The sequence below is a fragment of the Uloborus diversus genome, chromosome 7, assembly GCF_026930045.1.
Source record: "Uloborus diversus isolate 005 chromosome 7, Udiv.v.3.1, whole genome shotgun sequence".
NCBI lineage: Eukaryota > Metazoa > Arthropoda > Arachnida > Araneae > Uloboridae > Uloborus > Uloborus diversus.
In genome coordinates, this window is record NC_072737.1 from 93,485,521 (window position 1) to 93,502,624 (window position 17,104).

General features: G+C 33.8%; 1 protein-coding gene across 1 annotated transcript in view; it reads right to left on the reverse strand.

Moving 5' to 3' along the window:
• LOC129227012 (aquaporin-10-like) overlaps positions 1–17,104 on the reverse strand; it is a 95,412-nt gene that overhangs the window by 13,620 nt on the left and 64,688 nt on the right. Inside the window, exons 2-4 of the mRNA XM_054861641.1 lie at positions 11,121–11,247; positions 7,281–7,418; positions 1,842–1,957 (exon numbers count right to left, since the gene is read on the reverse strand). Of these exons, the coding sequence (XP_054717616.1) occupies positions 1,842–1,957; positions 7,281–7,418; positions 11,121–11,247 (381 nt within the window). The remainder of the gene's footprint in view (positions 1–1,841; positions 1,958–7,280; positions 7,419–11,120; positions 11,248–17,104) is intronic.

The following is a 17,104-nucleotide window of genomic DNA, read 5'->3' on the forward strand; positions in this document are numbered from 1 at the left end:
CAAGTGTTATACACATTTTTTGGACATTTCTTATTTATCGTTTCCTTCTTCACATTTAAAGTGAGGGACATCTTTACGTATGCGTCAAGTGACATGCTAGAGTCAATGCCACCGTAAAAAGCAAATTTTGGAAGTGTATTATACAGAGGCACAGTGTATGTTTCATATATTTTCAGTAAGTTACCGCCCTATAGCAAGGGTCACACAGTTTCCCAGGTGTATTTCCTGTATGTTTCATATAGTTAAGAAGCCCTTTACATTAAAATGGCCCCGAAAACGTGCGTTTGTTTCTTCGACTCGCACTACGTGAGTCTGGCTGTACCAAGATGACATCCGCTGGACGGAGGATTAAACGATTTTATTTGTTGAAGTAGGGTTGAGGAAAGCCTGTTTGTTTTGATAATAACGGTGTTTTGACAATATAAGAATTGCGTCTCTTTCAAATCAATCATAAATGAACCTGTCCAAAGCCCTAGTGCCATAATATACTATTGCTGCATTGTGTCTCTTTCTAAATGTGACGAATGTCAATTACTTAAACGCAGCATATGATTTTTGCGTACGCAATTTATAAATATACGTTCGTTATCAACATTTAGTACCAATTTTCCCAAGGAGTTAAAAGTTTCTGCTCTATAAGACCTAAAACTTCATTTTCAGATTTAAAAGGATTTATTCATTTTTATCAGGATTTTAAATCCTGATAATTTCGCTTAGGATTTTGACGGGATAAGCTGTTACAGATTTGAACTGGTCAGACGACAGTAAACATTCACTTTTCTCTAAATGTGAGAAAATGATGATGTAACACACGATTTGGAAAAAAATGCTTACAGTTTAACTTAAATTGCATGAATTTCGAGGGACAGAAGGTTAAACGGTCCCATTTGATAAAATAGTCAAGAAAGCTTAGAACGTCGTACGAGCGAACGTGGCCGAGTCGTATGCTTAGAACATTTGGCGTTGAATACAGGGTGTCTCAAAAGGTTGTCGACAAACTTAACATGCTGGTGTGTCATATCATGATGAACAAGATTTACATAGGAACATGTGTTCGCAAACGCACTGCTGGTTCACTAGACGCACGCAAAGTCGGACCCTGACGGGTGCACAAATGCACACCATGTCATATTTACTACACAGAGACGATTTTACACAGTAATTAAGTTTTTAAGGAAAGCTAAAACTTGCGTCCCTCCAACTCTTATAATCGCGCCGCAATGACAACGCAGCGATCTGTGAAATCTTGTCAAAATGACGCTTGTATGACAGCTGAAGGCAGCAAATTTCAACAACAGCTATAAGCCTTCCTTGAAAACTAAAATGCTGTGTAAAATTGTCTTTGTGTGATAAATATGAAACATGTTCATCCGTTAGTTTCTGGCTTTGTCTGCATGTAGCGCGGCAGCATTATGTATGCGAACATATGTTACTATGTAAATCTTGTTCATCATGATATGAAACAAGTTTGTCAACAACCTTTTGAGACACCCTGTATAATTCTGGACCAATTGAATTGGTAGCAACTGGTCAAAAGTAACTTCTCTTCTGCTCCTTTTAAGCACTTTTATTATACTTGGCATTGTTTGTCACAGGAATTCTGAGGCCTGCTTTTGCTTATACCTCAGTCAACAACTAGACTACTTAGAGACTTCGGGGTTTCACTAAATGATTTGTTTAATCTTAGGGTACAACTTCAAGGTAAAAAAAATTAAATTCTGAAATAAAATATTTTTTCGGTTAGGGTGGAAAACAATAAATTTCATGTAATTTCCCCATTAAATCATGAAATATAAACCACGGGAAAAGCGAATAATGAAGTACACACGTCCACATCTTACCTGGTCGAGAAAGCAGTTGGCGATGGAGACGTAAGGCTTGGGATACGTAGCCCAGATATAGGCGGTGGCTGTTTCGCCTGTGATGGTGCGATTAGGGTCAAAATGGTTGATGGCATCTGGGAAGAAAAAAAAAGGATCACAATTCAGCAATGAGAACCACATTATATCATGTAGTACTGAGACACATTTGCTCTCTGTATATGGAACTAGCTTTTACTCGCAGCTTCTCTCACGTTGAGGTATATTTTGTCAATCGATTCAGGTTAAGGACTAACGAATTGGTTCATAATTACCCCACTAGAAACCGTGAAAACATTATACCTATTAACGCAAAAACAAATCTATTGTTTAATGGCATTAACTCCTACGGACCAAGATTGTGGAACACCTTACCCAATTGTTTAAAAACCATTAATAATCGAAATTTGTTTAAGAATAGGCTAAAAAAATTTATACTCAATTCTACTGCAGTCAATTTAGGATAAAGTAGCATATTCGTAATGGTATACCTCGGTTCCGTTATAAAATTAGACGTACATAATTGCATTACTTGTGTTGTGTTTATGTGTTCTTTGTATGACTATGCATTTATTTTCTGTTAATTTTATCTTATGTTATGTTATAAACTGGCTCTAAATTAAGCTCTTACTGTTTTCCATTTCTGAGTGGTGGGAGCTAGTCAGGCTATTGTATAGCCTTTACTCCCTTCTACTCAATCAGGGATTTTCAAATAGACAGGGAGAAATATATTTCTGTTTGTAATTTTTTATGTGAAATGCATATTTGTAAAAAAAAAAAAATATATTTCCCTGATTGAAATAAAATGAATTGAAATTGAATTGAAACACAGGCAGAAGTTGTATTGTTATAAAAAAAAAGAACTACGTAAAATAAACCAGGAAAACGTATACGAAGAAGAAAAGAAGTTAGCATAGGTAATTCTTAAAAATTCCCATTGGAATAGTGTCAACAGTTCTTAAATAAAGTCAACATTTTCCTTAAATCCCGATCCCCGTTAGAGAAAGAATTTTACGCGAGTTAATCGGGTTATTTCCTTCAGTCAAAAGTAGTACTTTTTGTCACTGAAATTGATAGAATAAGCAAAATAATAATAATAATAACAACATGGACACAGAAAATACTTTCATTTTCCCAACATTTATTTCTTGATTATTTTTTTTAAATGTCCGATCTTTCAAACAAGTCATGGTCTTGATGACGTCACAAATGATTCTCTTTGGCGCATTTTTCTACTGCGTTTCCACGTTATGATAATCGATATGCTATCAACCATATCGTTGCCAATACACGTGAGTAAAGATGCGAATTAAATATTTTGCTCTGTGAATGGCAACACAGAATGGCATTTCATCATTTGTGATGTCATAGGACAGAAGCATAAACACTGAAAGCACGCAATTCAAGTAATTTGTTTAAAATATTAAGCTTAAACAAATTATTTAAAAAATGGTCTGATCCTATGTTTTTAAGCATGCTCTTTCAGAGAAAAATACTTTTAAAATTTTGGAAACGACTCCATTGTTGGAAAATGATCGAAAAAATCCCAATGATTTAAAAATTTTATCTCTTGTATTCGTCTATTAGTTATCAAATAAAATGTTTGTGATTAAAAAATCATTTCTAAAGCCCTGCTTATTTAAGTTTTTGCTCTTTGATTCTGCCTTTGCGGGTGTGTTTCGATAATTCGGAAATTGGCACGGTCGTTAAAGTTTTGCGTTAGGAATTCTATTTTGGTATCCCTGTTGTTTTATGGTAGTCTTAAGCAAATAGCTTTTTCCCTATTCTTTGTTTACGTATTCAAAACAAAAACATTCCTCGAGCAGGCACTAGGGCCAAAAATTTAACGACAAAGAATTAAGTTCGCCAATTTCCCAATTATTGAAATCTTCTCGCTTTTGCGGGTAGCAGAATTTTGTGGTAGCAGTTACATGAGCGATTACGCGTTAGAGCCAAGAAATCATTAGATAGATACAGAAGAAGTTTCATAGTGACCACAACATACTAGTTTTTTTTTTTCTTTTCTTTTTAACTATTTGACCTCTGCATGCGTGTGCTATTAACCTGAATTTGTTCACAAAATCTACATCAACGCAAGAAAGGGTAAAAGCTAGTATGAAATATAATCAATTCCATGTTTTTATGTGAAGGAAGCTCACTAAATATATTTTGTAAACAAAAAATACTATGGTACTACTTAATTCATCGTAAAATTTAATTTAAAAAAAACAAAACTAATTCTCATGATAAATGACGTTTTCAAATTTCCTGTACGGGCGACGCACAAAAGAATTTAGAGGGGAAAGTTTTGCAACAAACAGAAGCTTCTTTCTAGAACAATTCGATCGGAAATCGATTGAGAAAGCGTTAAACAGAGATAAAAAATTATCTAAGAACTTTTCATCAAATCACTTTTTGTGTTATTTAATAAGAGCAAATGTTTTCCTCATTTTTTTTCACTGTTGTTTTTGGAATCCGCTGTCTCGCAGCTAAAAGTAAAAACCAGTTAAAGTATGTGTCAAAAGTTAAGAGTATCGAGGCAAGCTAAAAATGTACTTACCATGCGTACAATAAAATGTCAATAAATGCGGAAATGACATAAAATATTTCTTAGATATATAGGCAGAATCAATACCTTCATTTTGCGGCAAAAAACATTCGAAAACAAAATTAGGCTCAGGAAAAATAAAGTATGACTGAATGGATACGACAAAAAATTAATTTTAAAGAAATTTAACAATATGAAGAAATCGATTCAACCAAAATATGCACGATATTCTTAATCATAATATTTACCAATTACTTCTATCTAAATACCCATAAATTTCCGTAACTTCAAGGCTTATGCATTGCCTTAAAATATTTAGATTACAATAATTTCAATGCGAATAACTTATTTTGATCAAATTACAGTGCGTTCATAACAGGCTGGCATTTGTCAATCATGTGTGACATAGACAAACGAGTGGATTCGTTACCGTCCATAATTAAACTCTTCTGACGGCAACGGTCCACTATGCGTTAAAATCGGTAGGGCAGAAAGAAAGACATTTTGCCATATTTGTGAGTTTAGCGATATTTTGAAGATATCAATAAATACTTTAGCAAGTTTTATATTAAAAAAAAAAAAAAAAAAAACGTGTGTGTGTATAATTGAAGTCCAATTTTAAATTCATAAGTAACTCTACCCAAATGTCACTCACCGATCGGAATAAAACTTTGCACATCGACAGAACACTTAAAAGTATTGAACTCTTTTTTTTTTTTTTTTTTATCGGTAATAAACACTTTTAACGGGGTGAAACTCACCCCTATATTTTGGGAAATTAGAGGGTGTAATATATTATTTTTATTTAAGTTTTAATAAAAAAAATCCGAGCAATGTTTAAAAATTGAGAAAAATAAACATATTTCAATAAGCAAACAAGCGATAGTTGATATGTGCTAGGATTTTTCTAAAATACTTCGATCCAAGTATTATTCCGATCGGTGCGTAACACTTGGGTTGGGTTGCTCGTCAGTTATTGGTGGAAATTATGCTGTGCGACGTACATGCTGCCACTTTTTCTTACACAATTATCTAACAACTATGTAATTTAAGCCTAGAGAAAAATAAGACAGTTCGTACCTCGTTTTACAGGGAGACAAGAAATAACTTGGACACACATAATGCACCATAAATTTAATGTAACAATGTAATAACTTAAAATATTACGACCAAACTTCAAAATAAATATGAATCCTGTCCAACCACGGATTGCATGGAATTTTCAAACGTCCAGATAAGACGAATCTATGTGAATAAAGGGGAAAAGTAAAAATTTGATGCGCGTATTCCACTCATTTGAATGAGACTCTGCTTTGCAAAAGCTGATATCGGTAAAAAATAATAGATTCGTAATTTCCGGCTGTAAAACGGATGTTTGTCTTTCCATACAATCCGTGGTCAGACAGTATATTATTTCGTCTAATATATTTACAAATTTTCAAAGGGGCTACCTTTAGGATTAATACAGAGCTTTAAACGTATCACAAAATTTTTGACTCTGGGCCGCAACTCACTTCTGATTTTTTATCCTATAACTTGCATAAGGATTTCTTTTGGGAAGCTGAAGTTTTATGAGGTTTAGCACATACCCATGTCTCCACGATAGATCAAACAGAATAATCCACTGGGTTGAAATCTGGGGAATACGGTGGCCATTTTTGAGCTCCAATGAAGTCAGGAAAATATGTTTTGTACCAATATTGGGTGCCTTTAGCTCTGTGCGCAGGTGTGAAAACCTGTTGAAAGGTCCATTTTTTGTTTCCAAAGTATTTTTATGACCAAGGTAAGACAATATCTTCTAAAATGCGTTTAGGATTTGTTTCGTTTTTTTTTCCCCCTGATCAAAAAAAAAAAAAAAAAAAAAAACAAGTGATATTTTCCCACTAGCACATATCCCCTCCCCAAACCATTGGATTGAGGTCGTTGACCCCAATAGTGCAAGAAATTCCTAGAGACAAGGTTGTATGCTAAACTTCCTAAAACTTGGGCATCCCTAAAGAAATCCCTATACAAGAGATGGAATAAAATATCCATAAGTGAGTAGAGCGGCCTAAAATTTTGTGAAACGTTTAAAGCTCTGCATTAATCCTAAAGTAGCCACTTTGAAAATTTGTAATTAGACGAAATAATGTATTCATATTTATTTTGAAGTTTGGTCTTAATATTTTCATTAGCATTAAAGTTATGGTGTATTATGCCTGTCTAAGTTATTTCTTGTCACCCTGTAAAACTATAAGTTTCTTGCGATTTTATAACAGGTATACAGGATGATTCAAAAATAATGGTGGTGTTTCACATGACTTCCGATTTCAGAATGTTTTGCGTGCAGCTCTCGGGTAGAGCTTGAATGAAGGAACAACTTGTAAAGTTTCAATTGGCTACCGTTAGATATCTCAGCGGGTTGTTTCATGTGTTCCACTAGTCATTTATTATTCAGTTACTCAAAATTGCGATCAAGGCACAGGTGATTCAGTGCTTTATGATTGGTCTTCCTTGGTCACTAGATCTAACACCATGTGGCTTTTTCATGTGTGCATTGCGATAGGGTACTGTGTTTATACCCCTTCACTTATTGTTGATCTTGATGAACGGAAACATTGGGTCACGGCAGCATTTGCGTCTGTGCGTGCAAACATATGCTACAACGAGTATGGTAGGAGTTAAAGAGCACAGATGTAGTATTGATCAGGTGTCCGATGGAGGGTACATATAACATTTTTAACTTGAGAATGGTTCAAGTACGTAAAAAAAAAGGGTCTGTACCATTTTTACTCTGAGAAATATACACGTTCGAAACCATACTATTATTTTTAAATCACCCAGCTTTTTGTGTTAAACTTACAGAACATCATATTGGAATAAAATAATCTCACCAATGTATGTGAAGTACAGCACAGCAGAAGCGACGAATGCTCCTAAATGTTGAGCCAGCAGGTAATGTCCCACCTTCTTCCATGGAAATTTCCCTAGAGTTGCGAAGGCTACTGTCACTGCAGGGTTTATGTGGCCCCCTGTTTAAATGAAAGGGAATAACATTTACTTCGGTCTACATGAGAAGATATCTACACTGTAAAATATTACAGAGTTCTCCTTTGATCTTTTTACTCCTCACATTAATATACAGTATTTATATTAGTATTATCACATTAATGTACAGACAATATTAGTGCCACAAGCATATATACAGAATAGTGATAGGCATAATAGAGTTCTCATAATCGAATCACTCGATTGTTCATGATCATTTTCGAACACGATTATCATGAGTTATCGATAATCACATCTTGAGCTCTCGATTCTCGTATTTCGAATTCTCGATTATCGTATTTCGAGTTCTCGGTTATCACGTCTCGAGATCTCGATTCAAAATAATAGAGAAGTCAATCTCGATTTCGAAAGATCTCGGTTTATTATTTTTTTCAAAACAGCTTTAACTTTTAATAGAATTTGTTTCAAACAACAAGGAGAATGGACAAAAACATAATTTACATATTTACTAAAAGAAAAAAAAACCCATAAAATGTTTTTCAAATAAAAATCAAAGCAATAAAAAATTTCTATTATAATTAAAAAAGCAAAACAAATATAAAATAAAATAACAGTTTAAAAAACTAAAAAAAACATGCTTTAGTAGCAAAATAAACTAAAAGGTTAAAAATAATCTTTGGATGACAAGTATATAAAGTAATTGACCAAACACTTAATTTTACTGTTATAGAAAAAAAACGTGGGGGCTGCCTATTTACGCTTTTGCATGGATGACAAGTGGAAGAAATTTAAGACAACTGATAAGAAGCCCCCCACGCTTTTTTTTTCTATTACAGTAAAATTAAGTGTTTGATCAATTACTTTATATACTTGTAATATAAAGATTATTTTTAACTTTTTAGTTCATTTTGCTACTAAAGCGTATTTTTTTAACTTTTTAATTTTATTTTTGAAAAATATAAAGTCCTTATTACTGTCTTTTTTTTTTTTTTCCAAATAAGATTTAGATACTAAATATTGCTAACACTTGTAACTCTTAAATGAAATCTTTGTGCGTGTGTTCGATTTTTATTATGGAATGTATCTTAGTATTCTGTTGCATTATTTGCATCAGACATTTTGAATGCCTTCTGGTAAATTCATGTGCAAACATTGTTACACCCCGCAGCTCTGATTTGTACGCTGTAAGTCTAATAAGCCATTAGCTATTTCTCCAAAGAAAAGTTGGATTCACAAACATACAAGTTAAGCTAATAAAAACGTGTTAATTAGAATAAACTAATAACTTATCGTTAATAAATTAATTTGATTATAGGATATTGCATTGTCATCAGGTCTGAAGTTGCATTCCAAATTTTAAAAGAATCCGATCACAAAAAGTGGATGAAAATTGAGTTGCAAGATTATAAATTTAATTTCGGTGTAGACGGGATTAGAACGCACGCTCAATGATTCCGGGAGGTGGACGTCAGTGAAGACCCGCGCCATAGACTGCTCGGCCACAAACGCTCATAAAATGGTGGAATGTACCCTAATAAGCCACTAGCTCTTAGTCCAAAGGAGAGTTACTCACAAACCTACAAGTGAAGCTAATAAAAGCGTGTTAAAAACATTACTAATCTGAAAAGGCCTTAAAAACACGACCATTTACATACAGGCAAAATAAAAGTACCATAAATTCGCTAATTAAGGCCTCTCAATATTTTGTTCAAATAACAGTTTTTATGCTTCCATTATTTATTGTAGTGAGAATAAGTACTTGACCTTAGAAAAACTATACACTACAAACTATAAGCGTTAAAATCTCGCCCCCTTCCGGAAAAAATGGAATCATTTGATATAGAACGCCCTCCGCCACTGCTCCCTGATATACAAATAGTGTGTATAAGTCGTTAATGTTTCGTTAATGAATCGGAAAAAATTATCACTCCACGGGTAAAATCCCCCCCCCCCTTTTTTTGAGAATTAAGGATTGTTTCATTTTTTCCTCTAGTTCTTTTTCTTGCGAGTTTATTTATATTTTTATTTATAGTAGCATTTTTTGACTTATATGATCAATTGAAAAAAATAAAATAAAGGAAAAAAATCCTTTAAAAAAATAGTCTAAGTGCCGCTTTAGGTAGTAAGCTTTAATGTACCACCCTTAAGACTAGGGCTAAGACTTAACTAAATTTTCACCACGGAGAGATGACTCGAGAATTCGTAGCAGAAACGGACTATTTCATTTTTAGGATGAGCGAGAACGCGAGATTCTACTATTTGCGCGTTCTCACCAATTCTACTTATTACAAAATGGAGCGGTCAGTTTTCACTTCCAGTTCAACCGCCATCTCTCCGTAGTCAAGCTTTACAAGTACATACCATCGATTTTGTATATGCTTGTCGTTCTGCCACAACCCTAATTTAAGGGCGGTAACGTAGAGTTTAATGAATTTAGTGCCATCTAAAATGCCGGTTTGTCAGGGGAGGGGACAATAAAGTAACAAACGTATTACCATTTTTCACTTCGTATTTAAGAAGTACTGATGAAGGTTTTGCTTTTGGAAATTACCGTGAAAGAAATAATTCTACACTTTAAATGAGGAATTGAAAAATATTTTAATGACTTGAAACTTTTTGTTACGTTTCACTTTTTTTTCTCCCCAAAAGAGTTATGAACTAATATTTCACACTATAAAATTGAATTTACATTTCAATTCAAGTTTGTGTTTTTTGAGGTTTAGTTGAAATTATAGATCTCAGATTAGATTTTTATTTGGCGAGTCTTGTGTTATAACCCCCCTATCCCCTCCCCCCCCTTGACTACGCCACTGGAAGTGAAAGACTAAAATGGTCAATTTGAGCTGTAAAAACGATGAGAGTAGTCGAGCATTCAACCCTCCGAACAACGTTTTGCTCTTACCGGCTTTCCAGAGAAACCTAGAAACGAGTAGTATACTTTTTTTTTTCCTCCAGGGGCGTAGTAGAAATGCTAAAACAATTAAACGGTAAGGATCATAATCAGTGACTATCAGCTTGAGGGACTCCAGTAAAGTTATTGAAAGGTCCCTTCACAGAAAATAATGCTTAATTTTCGGTTTGATTTCTAACTTTACTCTCTATTTTTCTTTTGTTTCTGTTTTGTCTTTAATTTTCTCTTTAGTCGCTTCGCCTTCCCCTTTAGTTGTGGGCTATGTCGGCTTTATATCATCGCTTGTGGTCTTCATATTTTTGAGAAATGTTATCAAGGGTTAAAATGTTATGATTGTCGTTCATATAGCTTCGCATTTTCTTGATAGCTCATAAACGCTGGACACTTTTCACTCCAGGGTACCTCGAATGTACCCCTATTTGTGGTTTAATCAGTTAGATGGGACTCTGAAGACAGCTCTGATTTTTTGATCCAGACAAGAAGTCGAGCAATCACTGGTCCAACACTCCCAGAGGTATCGTTTCACTTGGAGAACTTTGTGACCAGATTGACTTCAGCGCTTCTGGACGTAGACACAAGAATTCTTTATCTAGACAAACAATACAGTGAAACCTGTGTAAGTTGATCACTTGCGGTGCACTATTTTAGTGGTCAACTGAAACAGGTGGTCAACTTATAGAGGTTGAATAATATGATAAAGATCTAATTCTGTGCCTGAAAATAGCGGTCAACTTAGACCCGTGGTCAAATTACAAAGGTGCTCAACTTTACAGGTTTTTCTGTATTTTATTTATAGAGAGAAAGAGATGCTTACCACTGATGCCTCCGCACGTTGCCACGCCCAGCATGACCGCCACTCCCCATGCCCAGACAACAGCAAAAACGTCATCCACCCTCCGACCTTCCAAGACTGTTTGTGCAAATGCTGCATCACCGAAAATCTGTAAAAGAAAAGAAAGAAGAATGTTAGGACACACTGATGCCACGTATATATAGTGCTGCTCTGGTTAGTTGAGCTGTGACCTTGACTATGTTTACCTGTTTTAGGGGAGTTTAATGAAAAACAGACGTGTTATTGGCTCGGATTTTAGTTGGAATATTTTTGAAAAACTACTAAGAAAGTTTCTCAACTCAACTTAGCGCCAATTACCCCTCCCTATTTTCCGAAACAGAGGTAAACATTGTCAGAGTCGGAGCTCCACTTCTCAGAGCCTCACAATACTATTCGCTTTATTTACATGCTCTTTCACATTACACGCTTTATTTACATACAATCTTAAGGAAGTTACCAATGAAATGCAAAATTGGCTGAAAATTTCTTTCTAACAGTGTCCATGATAAAACGTCAATGAAGTTTTGGTACTCCAATCTTGATAACCATCCGTACTATTACTGTGAGTGCGTACTGTGTGAGTTTTTAAGTTCGATTATAAAACTCAAAGGCCAAGGTCCGTTTTTTTTTTACATCGCCAAAGGTTGTCTAAAACTGCCTTTTTAAAACTTCAATTTCGAAAATTTCCTGTGTTGTGCTATAAAAAGTTTAACACCACCAAAAGTCGTCTTCAATTACGTTTCTGGAATAGTTTCGAAAAAATAACTGGAGAAAAGTCCCTGGACCCATTCCTTCTCCTAACATTTCCCGAGATCATCTACAATTTCGTCTTAATAATTTCAATTTAAAAAAAATGTCCAAGGAAGGTCTTCGGCTCTCTCGTCCTCCTAACATCACCGAAAATCGTCTAAAATTACTGTTTTGAAACTTCAACTTCGAAAAATTTCCAGAAGTTCCGAACTCTCTTGCTTTCCCTAGTATCATCAAAGATGGCCAACGATTGTGTTTTTTGGACATCAATTTATGAATATTGCCAATAGAGAATCCCTCAAGGTTGTGGAGATCAACCCCATCACCCCTCTTTTGTATTCGTCCTTTGGGAAGAGAACACAACCAAAGCCAAATTTCACTGAATATCAAAGATATAATTTCAAATTTTTGCATTGCAATAAATCAGTTCAGAACATTTATATGCATATGCAGGACCCCAGTGTCGATATTTTCTTATTTGTGTGCTAATGTTTCAGTAAAGCGTTCACAATCACTCGGTTGTTTTTCTTATGTGTCAGAGGTAGAAAAGTCTGGGAATATACATCTTTCGAGATGATTAATACAAGAAATGCTTTCTTTGTATTCATTTTGTTCGAAATGCTGTTTTATTCAAAGAAAATTGTGATTAAGGAGTCCAATTTTTCGCCGTTGCAGTTCGAGAGCGGTGAACCGTGTCCTGCATGAATTGCTTTAAATCACCGAAAACCAGGACAGGTATGCAATTTATCATTATTACTGAGCTGCCGACCCGCGACTATATCTAGTTTAACATCTGATTTAACTCTCAGTAAGTGGAGTTACGTAAAGAACCAATAACTCCAAGCAACAGCTCGGCAGAAATAACGGTTTTCTACTTCATTCTGCATCTAAAATGCAGTAGTAGTAAAAAATTGTGGGCACTTTTGGGGTTTTTTCAATTTGTATGCAGATAGAGAATGTCACGTTTTACAAAACGCAAACTCGTATCAATCATTTTAAAGATAATTAAATACTAAATTCAATTTAAAAAAAATATTTTCAATACAGAACATATTAAGCGGCAATAATTGCATTTTGATTGTAAAAGAAAGTCTTTCTTCTTACACGTAAACATTAACTAGAGTTGCGGCAAAACTAACCTGGCAGCATCGCAATGCAGTGATTAAGATCAGCGTTGTGTTCACAATGCTGCCAGGATAAATTTTCCACAACTGTAATTGCGAAAGTTTGATTGGTTCCGAGAACAAGAGCAGTGATTGGTCAGGAAAGTTAGGCATTACAAACCACTCTATAACTGTGCTTAAAAAAATAAGTATGTACTTTTTAAAAATCTCTTTGTATTCAAATGTTTAAATTTTATTTTCAGGATTAAAATCAGTATTAAATTTTCTTTAAAACGATAAATACGAGTTTGTTCTTCGTGAAAAACGTAACATTTTCAATTACAGTCAAACCCGTTCATTCGAATATCAGAAGAAGATTCCACTCAATGTAATAAATTTTCAATGTACCAAACCGTTGTAATTGCGGTTACTTTGATATCCCGCTTATTAGAGTAATATTTCGTGGCGAATTGGCTATTTCATGAAGCAGGCTCGACTGTAATATACTAAGTTTTTAAAAAGAATATTCAAAAGGGCCTTCAATTTGAACCGCCACTGTAAAAAGAAGAAATAGAGATTCGATGCATAAACGGATTCGTGAAATGTTTAGAACTTCAAATATAGATTTCTCTGGATAGGCGCCTATCGGTATATTTTTCTTACCGTAAAATTACATTGAAACTACTCCGTATCATGTATGTCCAGCCAAATGTATTCAATCAATCACCGTGGATTAGCAGTCAGTAAAGAGACTTCGTTTCAGAGAGTAATAAATCTCAAGTTAACATCATTTGCATTTTACTTCAACCCTTCAGACGGAACATCCGTGTCAGGCAAATTTAGGTCAGGGTTAGTAGTTTAGTAGTTATAAGGTAGCGCTGTGTGCGTGAAAGTTTGTAGACGGCCTGAACAGTGAACATTTCAAACATAATGACCAAATACAAATAAAAATATTTTTCCTCTGTATTTTATTTGTTTTGAATGACAGCATTTTAGACAGTAATGAATCTCAGTTGGTCCTAAACAAGTGTCAACCCATGCAAACTGCGTTTTGACTAGGCAATAGTGCCGGATGGGGGGGGGGGGGAGAGAGAGAAAACCGGGGCATTTCCCCCAAGCGGCAGCTTCTGGGGGCGACAAATTCACCCTATTTCAGAGGGGGTTTTTTGTTGAAACTTGCCATAAAAAGCTTCAGGAAGATGGTTAAGAGAGGTTATATTAAAGGAAACAAATTTTGACTAGTTTTTCCTAGACGTACGAAAGTGTTTACGTACACGTTGGAAAAACTAATCAAATTTTGTTCAAATTTAAATAAAATGGATAATTAGGTTTAAATTTGTGAAATTTGTTTTTAAGAATACAAGACTTCCTTTACTTCGTATCAGGAAGTAATTAGCCGGTTGAAGAGAAAAAATTGGTGTATTTTCGAAACAATTAAAATTGAATGCGAACGTTTCCTTTAGAAAAACTTACGCAAATTCCATTCTTTTTCACTTATTTTACTATAGATTTTTATTTCGCAATATTTGACACCAACTATACAAATTATGGCGATGTTGTCAACTTCACTGAAAATTTGCCAATCGAGATAAAGCCACTCCCAAAACGAATAAATTTTCCATTAAAACATAAAACGTCCTTGTAGCACATTTTACAAAGAAGGGTCTTAAATTCAAAGGGAAGTAGGTGATAAATAGAGAATCAAATAAAATTCCTTTCTGAACTTAAACGTTGGCAGCTTTAATTCTTTAGAGGATTTAACCCCGTTGTCAAAAAATAATTTTGTTTTTTGCTTTTTAAAATAACCCTTGCAGTAGCAATAGGGGAATGTGAGGCAAAGTGAAATGGTTAAATATTTACTATGCATTTAGCGCCACCTGTCTAATAATATTTTAACTACGTAGTGTAACACATATACTCTATTCCAGTTAAGAAAAAATTGCCTCTGAAAATCAAAGAATACGATAAAACAAGCAATTTTTGAAAATTGATACCCATGTTCTAATATTTTGATGTAAGTCAAAAATTATTTTTACTATTGAATGATAAAGTACTTGCTATTAACATTTCAAATATTAAGTGAGTTCTTCTAATATTCATTGCAGTATTTATTTGTTTAATATTCATCTTATTTGTATTTTAAATGTACAGTTAGTCAAATGAAGGCGGGGTAAAGTGGATGGGGCAAAGGGAAATATTTCATTTCATTTACTAATTCAATCTTTTATCAAATCTTCATTTACTAATTCAATCTTTTATCAAATCTTCATTTACTAATTCAATCTTTTATCAAATCACTAACATACTCATTTATTAATTATTTCATTTACATACCTTCATTTATTAATTCCCTTATTTATTCATTCTTTCATTTATTTTCTTATTCATTCACTATTTTGTTCACTCATTTACCTTTTCTCATATATATCAACACATTTATTTATTGATTTATTCGCTTATTGTTTCATTTCTTTTTATTTATTCATTCATTCTTTTATTTACTCACTTATCGGATCAAAAATATCTAAAATAATTGAACAGAAAAAACGCACTATAAAATGTTTTATTTTCCCCTTTGCCCCACGAAAAAAGTGAAAAACTTCCTATTCTTATTTTAGAATTTTAGTGAAATCTTTTCTTTCTTTAGGGGTACAAAATTACTGAAAAAAATAAAAAATAATGTTTCAATGCAAACTGTATTATAAAATATATTGTTCTTTCTCTACAACAATCTTTCTCTCATATATTGTTCTTTTCAGAACAAATTTCCAACTTGTTCCTTTTGAAAAAAGTAAGCTATCTTAACTATTTCACTTTGCCTTACATTTCCCTACTTATTAATTACAAGTAGATTTTTATTATTTACCGGAACTGTTAAGTCCATTAAAACTATGAAAAACTGTGAGAAGAAAAGCAGACGACATTTATCGGGGAAATTGTTCCTATTGTTCCTATTTAATTAATTTTTTTACTTCGTTTTTTTTTTTTTTTCCCAGGCTAGTTAAAACTTGAGCAGACGGTTGGGAAAAAATCGAGCTGATCCTTTATTTAAAATTATAATTTTTGTTTTAAATTGTAATTGAAAAATAAAATATTAGTTAAAAAAACTAAAAACATACTTTTGTAGCAATGTGAGGTAAAAAGTAAAAAATAATTAGTTCGCATTCACTTTTTAAATCACACTGCTACAAAAGCGTGTCGTTTTAGTTTAAGCTGTTATTTTCCTTTCTTTTTAGTTTTACTTATTTTGCAAAAAATATTTATATTAGCATAATTCAAGATTTTTTGTATTCATGAAATCCCCCCCCCCTCACAAAACGACTAAAGGGCTCGGATAAGATTATAAACCGGGATCTATCGAACTCCAAAAAGCACATATGAGGCAATGAGAAGCAAAGGGATGTAAGTGGCAAAATTAAAAATTTGGAAATAATCACTACACATGGTAGAGGTGAACCTCTACTCTGTCTTGGGGCAAGAGTTGTTATCTTTAAACGCGTTTTACTCAAAACTTGAAAATGTCCACTTGCATCCCTTTGCTTCTCACTGCCTCATATGTACTCTTAAAGCTGTAACAGTCAAGCTCTTTAAAACATTCAACTGCACCGATAAATTGCCTCTCGAGCAATTGCCAAATCTAGATAATCCATCACAGTCGTCAATGTACCGTGTGTGGAAATCATATTTATATTACTTTAAAGATTTGAAATACATTTTAATAAAAGCATTGTTCAACAATGATCCTGACCAACAATGAAATTCCAGTTGAAAGCTCGCCAACATTTTAACATGAAATCAGTTAAAAACAAGTATAATTCACGTTCTAACTACATTGGAACATTCTAACAAGCATTATGTGATGCAGAGAAATCGGGGGTTTTAAACGGTATATAACATTAATTTGTACGAGCATTTTTTCGCCCTCAGAAGATTTACGCGAAATTGTTGCTTAAAATTGGATTAAACGAATAATTAATGGTTAATCAATTTGACTATAGAATATCGCATTGTCATCGGTTCTGAGGTCGCATACGAACTTCAAAAGAATCTGATCACAGGAAGTAGGTGAAAATTGAGTTGCAAGATTCAAGGTGCATCAGGTCTCAACCCAAG